At 40.4% G+C, this 12,451-nt stretch overlaps 1 protein-coding gene across 1 annotated transcript in view; it reads right to left on the reverse strand.

Moving 5' to 3' along the window:
* MAP3K5 (mitogen-activated protein kinase kinase kinase 5) overlaps positions 1-12,451 on the reverse strand; it is a 179,634-nt gene that overhangs the window by 106,457 nt on the left and 60,726 nt on the right. The window contains exons 2-3 of the mRNA XM_088452579.1: positions 4,667-4,806; positions 1,517-1,540 (exon numbers count right to left, since the gene is read on the reverse strand). Of these exons, the coding sequence (XP_088308705.1) occupies positions 1,517-1,540; positions 4,667-4,806 (164 nt within the window). The remainder of the gene's footprint in view (positions 1-1,516; positions 1,541-4,666; positions 4,807-12,451) is intronic.

A 12,451-nucleotide genomic window follows, 5' to 3' on the forward strand; every position in this document is an offset into this window, starting at 1 on the left:
ATGCAGATGCCCATCAGCCATAAGACGCCCACTTGTGCACGTCATCTCCTGGAAGTGCATGAAAACATTGGTACATCAAGCACCATCGGATGCGATCGCAGCGCTTGAGGTTGACTATACCCTTCCGCAAGCACTACGATCACTTCAGTGTGAAATACAACCAAGTGGCATGTACTATGACGCTGCCTTTTAATTATGCACGCCTCTAAAATGGCGTTGAAGCACTCAGGCACGCCTGCGTTCGTACCTCCACTCCCCCGTTTCTAGTAGACTGTCCCTGTCACCACCCACAAACGGCTTCTCCTGTCACTCATTCTGCTGGTCTGTCTATGCGCAACGAGCGAACGCATTCTGATCTTTTGCAGTGGTTTGAGCACGTGCATTGCATGCGCAGATTGCAACTCGGTCAGCTACGAGCGTTCGCATAATAGTGAGCGGGTGTGAATCAGCTCCTTACTCCTATGTTCACTTCGACAATGTGCACCTTAGATTTGATCATCTTAATTTTATGTGTTGTTACGTCATGCTAAGTTGTTCTTGTTATTAACATTTTAATTATTTGGACTACTGTGAAACCCAGCTAGTCCCATGGGTTCCATTTTTACTCTTTTACTTTTTTTATTTATTTATTTTTTTAATGACGACACGTGTGACACTTAGGGATACATTTACTAAGATTCGAGTTTGGTCGAGATAGCATCCTCAGTAAATTTACGAGTTACAAAAAATGGCAAAACTTTCCAAACATCTAACTCAGGAGAGAATTTGAGAGTTAGCAAACACGCTTCATTTCACCGTCGGCCAAACTCTCTAACCTTTTCTCTAGTAAAAATAGGATTCTGGAATTTACCAATAATCGAGCAGACTAGTTTGGGGTGTATGGTTCCCCTGGCTGTTACATTACACTCCAGCTTGTTTGAGCCTGGTGCTGGTTTTAAAAATATGGGGGACACCCACGCAATTTTTCCCCCGTATTTTTTTAAACCAGTACCGGATCACAGAGACCAGTGCTGGTTCATATAATACGGGGAACCCTACACATTTTGTCCCCCATGTATTTTTAGAACCAGGACTGGCTCAGGAGCCCAAGGCTGGTTATGCTTTGGGGGGGAACCCCACATTAAAAAAAAAAAAATGTTAATAAAAAAAAAATTAACACAAAATACACAGATGCAGCCTGCACATATCTCACGGATATGTGCAGGCTGCATGTTCGGGTGTGGTTGGCTGCGGTCAGATACAGGGAACTCACCAGAGAAAACTCGATCTCATTCACCATCAAAAAACTCCATTCAGCCAAACTCAATTCTAAGTAAATTTGCGAGTTTCATTTTTCAAAACTCTCCCGAGTCCCGGCGAAGCTTAGAGTGTTTGTTTTCAACCAAAGTCGGGACAAACACGATTCTTAGTAAATTTACCTCATTTTCTCCTTTTGTATTTCGATTTGATATGTATTGTAATGCCTCAATAAAAAGGTTTAAAAAGAAAAAAAAAAAACAAGATAGGTAATACTCACATTATTCTTTTGGCAAACGATTTCCTAAAGGAAAAAAACAAACAAAACACATTACTATTTGTACATACAGATGAAAAATATTGAAGAGCAAAAGCAGCAATTTGATACTTCTAATGCCGCATATCCACTTGCCGATTAAAATGAGCGATTGAACGATATATTATTAATCGTGCATGAATCGGACATGAAAATGTCGAAAACAACCAGCGATTATTGCTCCCGCTGGTCGTTTTGGACATCTTTCATCGCCTGAACATGCTGTCGATAACGACAGATTGACCATGTTCAGGGATGAGGGAGGGTGCCTACACTGAACGATATATCATTCAGTGTAGGCACTGCAGGGGAAGAGGAATGACTGTACAATTACAATGTTGGAATCGTACTGTCGTTCCACTATCTGCTAGTGGATACACACCTTAAGACAGTTGAGTCAGACCTTTCATAGTTGCCTAAGATTGTGATTGTTCCAGATCATAGTCATAGAACAAAAGAGAACAGACGAGAGAAAGTGGAATTTCACTTTTAGTAATCAGTATTCAAGTATATTTTCAAGTTTAAAACATGTATATAACTAAACAGCAATATCACTGTATGATATGGTTTGTGCGGTTGGCATATGCCAAACTGATTTCTGGAAATGCCCAGTGGCCGAAGTGGCAGCATGGAAAATCCAACTGAATAGAATTTCATATTACAACCAAAGCACTAAGTGGCTGTATACTGGCCCACTCTGACCACTGGGCATGCCCAGTTTGGAACCAAACAATTTAGATTTGGATATTGCATTGTTTTAAAGTCACAAACATTGGCAGTATTAGCAAATAGAGCCAATATCGCCGGTGATATCAGAGCTTGTATGGCCAGCACAAAAACATTATACAATTCAGTCTAGACATTTATTTTTAGATTTATTAAATTAGTATTAGTTGCTAATTGGATTTTCACAATTATGCTATTCTGGATTTTCTTTAGTTATTCTATATAGTGCCATTAACCGGACAATTGATTAGAGATTCTGATTCTAGAATGTCTACACTAGATTTTAACCTAAAGGCTAAGATTTCTTTTCCTTGGCATTCTGATTAGTACAGTATATTACAAGCTTGCACAGGTTAGCTATCAAGCAACAAGAAACCCCAGTGGACATACTCTAATTATATATAAAGTTTGAATTGGTGCCTGAAGCCATCAACAATTGTTTCTCACAGTTGCCTAACAATTAGCCAAAATGCAAAGAGTGATTTTTCACATATGCTTATAGTGAAGCAATATAAAGAAGGTCTTAACGCATTAATATCCACAAAAACTACAACAACCCTCACAATTTCAGCCAATGGCTAAATGGTTCCTCAGATTGTGAAAAAGCAAAAGGAAGTTGGTCATATAGGCTTTGCACTTTAATGACCGGTGATGTCCATCTTCTGCGATCCTTTGTTTTATCTCTACAAAGGAAGCATTTGTGAATGAGCACCTGCTTTTCATTAGCTTTGCAGAAGACAATTAGATTTAAATCCCCTGCAGATGACTAACTCCCAGGAAGATTGTTAGTATCCCTGACCTGTTACAGTAGTCGTAGCTGCAGAATGTGCCACTACAGTGAGCATACAGTACCTGGCAGCAGTAAAAGCACATCATAATGCGCTAATGGCTTCAGGAATATATACTGGAGGTTGATGTGGGGGTGAAGAGCCAGTGTATGCTGGCAGCCGATTCTGAATGGGACACAGTCCGACAAGGTTCGTCTGATGCACGGGGCAGGCCAGCAATTGGTATGACGATGTATGATATTTAGGATACTAGGACACTTATTTGCCAACATGCATCACTACACACTAAAATATTTTGCTTGTCTCACAAACCGTTTCTTGCAAAATTGATGGCTCCTAACCTTTGGGAAAGTTTGTACAGGCCTTTGTTGATCTCTGTTAAGTTTTTATCAGTATTTTCTGTATGATTAATGCTTTACAAGATATTATTTGTGGGATAATGTACAATAAATTCATAAAACATGTTGTTATTGTTCACTGGTGTTGGAAGATTAAGTGCCATTTTGTCAATATTTATTGACCTGGTTACATAGGTCTACAACAACAAGCTGAAGGAAACTGTGATAAAATGTTGGCAATTATAGATCAGCTAACTATAAGGGGATGTACACCTTTGGACAAGGACTTCTTATATATTGTCGTAAGATTATTCCTGTTAGTTACGCAGACTTATATTATCTACTAAAGAATGGATGGGTGCAGGGTAAAGTAGTCCAAGGACTGTATTCGCAGAGGCAGGACTTATTCTATAGCTGGTCTTCCTACCCAGCACTGATGTTCCTGACTAACAAGTTTGCATAATAGAATTTAAGGTGGGAACACAGATGATATGTTGCCTGATCCTGTGAATCAGGCAGACATTGGCAAGTGTGTACGCACTATCTTTGTCCCTCTGCGCTCCAGCAGGGTCGTTCGTCGCATCAACTGATCTGCCGTACATGCTTCTCAATCTGTCATTGTGACGAATGACCCCATCCATTTAGATGCGGCTGGCAAACAACATATCATGCGGACGTGTGTACGGATCACTCAATATGTCGCCCGTCACATCGTGGGTCGGCTGGGTATGCACGTTGTCTAATGTGTACCCATCTTAAGGGTGTAATAAGAGACAGGTACACACAGATTTAGGCGTTTTTTACAGGGTCTAACAGTTCGGTTACATTATCGAAGAAAGTCTAACCTAGCTATGCTCTTACAGTACTCCTTTAAGTGAAGGTGTCTACAAACACAGCGATGTGCTCACGATGTGTACGATTTCCCCCTGAACTCTCCCCGGGGGCAGTCGTGGGAACGATTTGGTCTGAAAAGCTGCAAATTTGGCACACAATCTATCGTGCCTCCTAAACTATCTAGTGCATCGTGACTTATTTATCAGATCTGCCCTACAGCACGGCAGATCTGAAGATGCGATGTGTGACCTGCGGGGACGTGCATCACATCGTGAGTGGGGGACTCACGATTTGGCCATATTTTACACGATCTGTCGTTCCGATGCATCGGGATCAACCAAGGATTATTGTGCAGCCTGTCCTTTTAGCCATTAAATGCATGTAAACAATATGACCTGCCCCTCTAATTGAGGTGCATCTAGACTTACCTTTAGTGACTGTAGGGATTCAGAGTTTGTGTCACAATAAAGGATGATATTATTAGCCATGCTAAAGCTTTCTCTAACACCCAGATGGTAGAATAAGGAGGGTTGGCGGAAAGCATCAGTCATTTCTACAACTGCAATATCTGCAACACAAAAGAAAATCAAAATAAGCATTTCACATCTAAAACCTTTCTACACTGTGTTCCACTAAAAAAATGATAACTAATAAAGGGGGTGTCCTTATATGTATTTTCCAGGAAGTGGGTTTGTGGCAAGGGTTAATGTTCAAAAACAGCTCTCCCCCCTCTTCCATCAAGAAGTAAAACAAAAAACTCTTATTGTTTTAGTTTGATATTCATTAGGTTACTTTGTGATAGATTCCTTCATACTGGTTATATCAGCTCTAAAACGTACAGAAAGCAACATCTGCTTATGATGTGAGCTTGAGTCATTAGAGAGGATGCACATGATTGCCATAGTATTGCAAACATTCTGTGGCTGATGATGGTGGAATCATCGCACAAGCTCGGCCACATTTATAGCCAGGTGCAAATTCAGTAACAAGTTTCAGCTTTGGTCCTTGGTAAAACTACGTTGTGATATGGTAGGTGTTTATATAATCAACCATCTCATTTTGCGTCATCTTTAATTTATCCCTTTATTTTTATTTTATTTATTGCTGTTATTACTTTTAACTCCAACATCTCGTCATCACATTGTTATTAATTTGCTTTCATAGGAAATTTGTTTGAGCACATGCTTGATTTGTTTCCTTAACCAGAACATATTTAGCCACAGATAATTTATATACTATATAAACTGTTCTCATGTTATCTCTGGTAATTTACATACTCCATTTATTGCCCTGTATCTTTCCATTGTAAAAAAAACAAACAAAAAAAACAATCTGTTTGTCTTGCAAACCACATAACTCAATTTTTGTGCCTAAAGGTGCATACACACGGTACGATATCTATGAATAATATGAACGATTACAATATCGTTCAACGATATATTGTTCACTTTTATGCAGTCAACGACCAACAATGCGCGTTCCTGCATGAACGATAAGGATATCTTTGAGCGTCCATACATGCAGGCCAACTTGCATGATATTGTCAACTTTGCCTGTTCAGATATGTGGCAGGATGACTTCACTGAAAGATCTCTTTGAAAGATCTTCTTGAAAGATCTTTCAAGTAGTTGGTGGTACAGATCGTACCGTGTGTATGCAGCTTTATCCAATCTGCATGTATATCTACTGGGTTCCAATCAATAGAACTACAGTAAAAAGTGCGACAATAGATAGACACCAAATGGTAGATAGTCAATAAGCAGAAAGGGACACAAGATCAACATGGATGTAGACAGAGTCATAAGGTTGACAGTGATAGGATAGACACAAAAATGGTGAACACGTGTTTGTTTTTGTTAGGGTTATTGTCATTTGGCACTTACCGGAGGGTTAGGGTAAGGCTCTAGAAGGGACAGTTAGGGTTAGGCACTTACCCCGACTGTTAGGGTTAGGCACTAGGAAGGACGGTTAGGGTTAGGCACTTACCCCGACGGTTAGGGTTAGGCACTAGGAAGGACGGTTAGGGTTAGGTACCAGGTGGAAGGGTTAGGCAAAACAGGGAGGGTGGGTAAAGATTAGGGTTAGAAAAACAAAACAAAAAAACATTGACCATTTTTGTGTCGACGCTATTCCCTACAAGGATAAATGATGCATTCATCCCTTATAAAATCCAATCAATGATGGTCAGGTAACAGGTAGGAACATCTCACACTTCAATTTCCCCTCCAACCACTACCCCTTACATAAACCTAACCCCTCAAAACATTAGTTGTTTATGAGGATTGAATTGTGAATTGACAAGAATTTGATACTTAGGTTAACATTTCTCAGTTTTTCCCACTGTAATTCTTTGTACTGTGAATTTCTAAAAACAAAGCTGTATTGAAGAAAAGCTGAGCTATGACATTCAGAAATGCGTGGAAAGCTCAATTCTAGTAAAGACAAAGGCAAAAACAGTCTGCAATACAATTTCCTGTCAAGCCAGATCATTATATACAGAAAAAACTCTTGTTAGCAAAATGTTTAAAGCTGGCACATAGTGAAGAGTTAAATACCAATTCAGCCATTTATGCTCCAATTCTACATTTTAATGAAGATTTTATGATCATAAACATAACTGAAAACAGTCTTACATTTCACTGAAACAAGACTGAAAGCCGCAATTCTCCCTTTCAGGCTGCTTCAGATGGCTTTTCAAATTTTTGTGCCTTGTATGGAAATCCAATACTGCCTACAAGCTGTCTTATAAGCTGTTAGAGTGGTCTCCATTCTCTCATATTCTGGTCTGAGATGTCATTTTTTTTTAGCGTTCCTATTAGGTTGTTTTAGAGGCCTTCCCGATTTCAAAAGTTTGGTTTGCACCTTGCCCTATTGGCAGCGCCCCGCTAAAACATGCCGGGTGTCATCCCCACCCACGGGCCGCAGTGTCCTGTGGGTGGGAAAAATAGCGGTTCAGCGATCACTGGCGGTTAACAGATGCTGTGCGCATGTGCACGGCATCTATTCAGAGGGGAAAGCTCGGGGGCATGACCCCAAGAGTGGTGACAAGGGGGCGTGTCTTTAAGACATGTACCCTTTTCTTGGGGCCACGCTCCTTTTACGGGTGCACTCGCATTTTCGTCACCTTTCTACAGTCCTAGAGTGAAGACTAATTTTTGAGAGAAGAATGGGTCCTGCTTATTGTTAAGGCAAGTACCACATTAAAAGTGCCATCTATCAAATAAAACATACTCTCACTGCAGTATATGCATGCACAGAAAATAGCAAAAGCTATGGGAGCAGTATCAGAGTCTTTACAAACTTCTGGGAAGGCTCCAATTTTCTAAATTTACCACCTGAAAGATGTTTGATAGCAGAAGGTATGGTGTGTGTGTGTGTGTGTGTGTGTGTGTGTGTGTGTGTGTGTGTGTGTGTGTGTGTGTGTGTGTGTGTGTGTGATATATTTGGAAAAATGGAGGGCCTCACCGAATACCCTGCACCCATTACCATTGACAGAAACATTACCCCACTACTAGCCATATGTACCACAGAAGTGCTCCGCCACTACTAGCCATATGTTGCAAACAGAGTTATGAAGTCCCGACTCCGGCAGCACAATAAGAGGAGATCCCGATAGGGCAGGTTTGTAGCCTACCCCACTCCCCCCCCAAACCCTAATCCTCCCTTAATGGTGCCTAAGCCTAATCCCCCCCCCCCCCCTCCTAGTGCCTAACCCTAACCTTACCTGGGGGTGCCTAACCCCGCTAACCGCACCCTAAAGCCTAATGCTACCCCCCCAAAACCTAACCCCGCTAGACTCCATAAACCTAACCCCCCCCCCCCCACGGCTAACGCTAAGGGCGCCCCGGACTTACCTCATTCGGGCTGTTGTCCTTTGGCGTTCCGGCGTCGGGATTAAGATAGACCTATCTTAAGTCCCTTGTCGGGATTCTGCCGTCGGTATTCATAACTACATCCCGTTGCAAACCCTATCACCTTCCAATTTCCTCACCCCCCTCTCTGGTGCTTTTCAGGACTTTACCAGAAACAACTATATTTGTCCGCTGTCTGGAGTTTCTAGGGTCAGGTGCCCATGTCTGCAGGTTCTGAGGTCACTTTTGGCTATAAGAAATATAATTTTGACTGGATTAAATGCTCACTCAATACATACATTTTTTTTTTTTTTTTTTAATATATTCGGCTCCCTTATGTGGTCACTTTGCCGTTATCTACTAGGGATCATGTTAGGAAGGTGGTTGGGCTGACAACATGGTATAATATGGAGGTGATTACTAATGGATCCCCCCCGTTCTAGTTTGGAGTGCTATTCGACTTTCCATGTTTGATTTCAGGGGAGATTTTCAATCTCACAGTTCTATTGATATTCTAAGTGATAGTCTATTTCTTGTATATTTCTATTTGTATGATTACCCTGTTAGATTATGTTTTTTGGTACTGATTGCAAAATACATGTTCTGTCTAATGTTTATATGCGATGTATAGAATTGAAAAAAAAAACACACACAAACACACAAACACACACACACACACACACACACACATATATTACACATATATATAATACAAAAAATGGCCGGCACTCCACAAAATAACTGGTACTTGCCCGGGTGCCCTCCAATGGAAAAACTGCCAAACATGTAGAAATAATGGCGGCACTCACAGGACTTTGATAAAGAAGACTCACGACTCAGGAAGGTCAAAGTTCAACGTTTCAGTCTGGCGACTTTTATCAAGAACTACAAACAGAAAATACAGTGCATACCTTTATACCCAGTGACATCCCATAGTGACCATGTACACCGCTCACCACGCCGTTGATGACGTCATCAAAACGGGACAGGGCGCTTGCACAATGATGCAGCCGCGCGCAACGTGGTTACCATGGTAAGTAACCAGGGCAACTAAATGTTGATACACAAACATGGCTCAGTGACAGAAGCATGCTGCACTCCCCGCCGCTGACAGCGCGCACTGGGGAGAGAGCATGCTGACGATATGACAAGGCGGACACAATGATAAACTGTGCAATAAGTCCCTGTGATGTGGCAAAGCGAACAGTGGCATACATATAATGAACAGATGTGAATAAAAAATAAATAATAAAGAAATAACAGTGATACATGTGGGTTATAGCAACAGAATTACACTGCAATATAATATCATATGGTAAATGTGCTACATGAAAAAATAACAAGCAATTAATCTGGTTTCCCATGATCAGTTAGGTCATTTAGAGGCTATTTTATCTGAAGGAGTCTACGTATTGATTACTTTCTTCATTCCTATATATGCATTTTCCTAAATTAATTGCTTGTTCTTACATTCGTGTGTGTTCGACATCACCTTTGACCTTTTGGGTCTGATTGTCAATATTACCAGTGATATATGTTACTTACCTGCTATTTTTACGTGTGTTACATGTTATTAATTTTTTCATGTAGCACATTTACCATATGATATTATATTGCAGTGTAATTCTGTTGCTATAACCCACATGTATCACTATGTTATTTCTTTATTATTTATTTTTTATTCACATCTGTTCATTATATGTAGGCCACTGTTCGCTTTGCCACATCACAGGGACTTATTGCACAGTTTATCATTGTGTCCGCCTTGTCATATCGTCAGCATGCTCTCTCCCCAGTGCATGCTGACAGCGGCGGGGAGTGCAGCATGCTTCTGTCACTGAGCCATGTTTGTGTATCAACATTTAGTTGCCCTGGTTACTTACCATGGTAACCACGTTGCGCGCGGCTACATCATTGTGCAAGCGCCCTGTCCCGTTTTGATGACGTTATCAACGGCGTGGTGAGCGGTGTACATGGTCACTATGGGATGTCACTGGGTATAAAGGTATGCACTGTATATTCTGTTTGTAGTTATTGATAAAAGTCGCCAGACTGAAACGTTGAACTTTGACCTTCCTGAGTCGTGAGTCTTCTTTATCAAAGTCCTGTGAGTGCCGCCGTTATTTCTATACACATAAATATATACATATATATATATATATATATATATTTATTACACACACACACACACACACACACATACATATATATATATATACATACGCACAATAAAGACTCGTACATAAAATAAAGTGGGGAACAGCTTATCTGTCTGGTAGAAAGAGGTGACCATCAGGAGATCCCGCTCAACGCGTTTTGTCCCGCTGTGGATTCTGGAGTCTTCAGGAGTAGCTGTTACTATGTACGAGTCTTTATTGTGAAAATATAAAATTATTTGTGTGTTTTAAACGTGCCACACTAATTGGAGGCCCTTTTTTGTTCCTTGTATTTTTCCATATGAACATTAATCATCTATGAATGGAATCAGGTATGAACAAGGAACCTAATTTACACTGAGCTGTAAAGACGTATAGTTGGTACGAGGCTTTGATATCTTTGGTGCGGGAACTCTATCTTTGATCACGAGTGGAGTGCTTATTCACTAAATATGTTTTCACATTTTCTAGTGTATTGAGCACTATAAATATTTATAACCAGCTACACTATGTTTTGTTCTATTTTTGTTTTTTTTCTGATATACACCCTGAGGGTCGATGTGTGAGGACACTGCAGGAATTACCCTAAAGGTTGTGGACTTACATCCTCGAACTACTTCTTTTATTATTATTATTATCATTTATTTATATGGCGCCACAAGTGTTCCGCAGCGCCTTACAAAGTACATAGACAAAAAAGTAACCATTGACTTACAATACAATACAATACAATACAGGACATGGATAAATATTGCTATATTAGTGACATTAACGCCCGCATAAGCAGCCAAGTGTTAGTTGCCCTAGTGGCTAGTAAGAGATAAATTAAATTACAGTAGGGAGAAGCACAAGAGGGTAGAGGGTCCTGCTCGAAAGAGCTTACATTCTTTAAGGGAGGGGAAGACAAAACAGGAGTGACACAGAATGGGGTGGGCCGGGAGAAAGGAAGATGTAGCAGCAAGTTAGGATGAGAGCTGGAAGGCTTTAATGAAGTAGTGGGTCTTAAGAGCTCGTTTGAAAGATGGTAGAGAACACTGTTATTGACTGGTACACTGAAGGCGCCAGTCTTCCACTATATTATATATATATATATATATATATATATATATATATATATATATATATATATATATATATACACACACACACACACACTATTCGATAGAGATAGATAGATATATATATATCTATCTATGTTTACAGATTTGGGTAACCATGATGAGGTGCGGCAACAGTGGTGGTAACAACAATTGCATCAAACACCTCTGCTGAGCAAGAGGTGATGGGTAACATTCTAGGGCTGTACCAAGTGGGTCAAAGTATCTATAGAAAAGCATATAAAATTGTATGTTCATGCAGGTTTTTTAGCACCTTAGAATAGGTACACACAATATGATGTGTGTACCCACCGACGAGACGACGCAATGGAACAATACAATGCATGCAGCACATCAGATGTGAAGATGCGATGAGCGACCCACGTGAATGCGCAATTGAGCGTACACACTATGCAATGTGAATGAAATGTCGTTCTAATTTCTCTGAAAATTACATATTGCCCAATATAACGCCTAATGTGTACCCAGCTTAAAGCCACATACACACTAGACGATGTGTGTATGCGGTGATATTGTCTGAGGCGCTTACCAATGTCGGCCAAGTCGAGCGACGGCAGCGGGTGGGGGTGTATGGCGCCATGCTGAATCGTTAACAATACCCCCAGATTGAGCTGCATTTTCAGCCGAAAGGGGTTATTGTTAACAACCCGCGAGAGAGCGCATCGTTGGTCGTTCAGTGCATACACACTGATCGATAGGAACGATAACGATATTGTTCATAAAAATCGTCTAGTGTGTGTATGCCCCATTAGAAGCAGCACTTATTTTATATTCAACTTTTTTTTGCTTTCAAGGAAAATATATTTGTCCAAACATTTCAGGAACAAACACTTGTTCCTCAGGGGAGATCAGTAAGAGCAGCCAAGCAGGATAGCAGTATTTTAATAAGAGAAAGTTCAACGAATACCGATTACATAATGAGTACGGTTACGTAATGAGGTTTGAGAATATTAGAGGAATAAATACACATTAATGTTAAATTTAAAATTAAACTTTGGCACAGGTAATAGCTATGTGACCGTTGTCAGTTATAAGAACATTTTCTTAATTGGAGAATGCTAATAATTGCACCCATGTTTAACCACTAT

Source organism: Taudactylus pleione, unplaced genomic scaffold (genome assembly GCF_031769625.1).
Source record: "Taudactylus pleione unplaced genomic scaffold, aTauple2 ptg000006l, whole genome shotgun sequence".
Taxonomy (NCBI): Eukaryota; Metazoa; Chordata; class Amphibia; order Anura; family Myobatrachidae; genus Taudactylus; species Taudactylus pleione.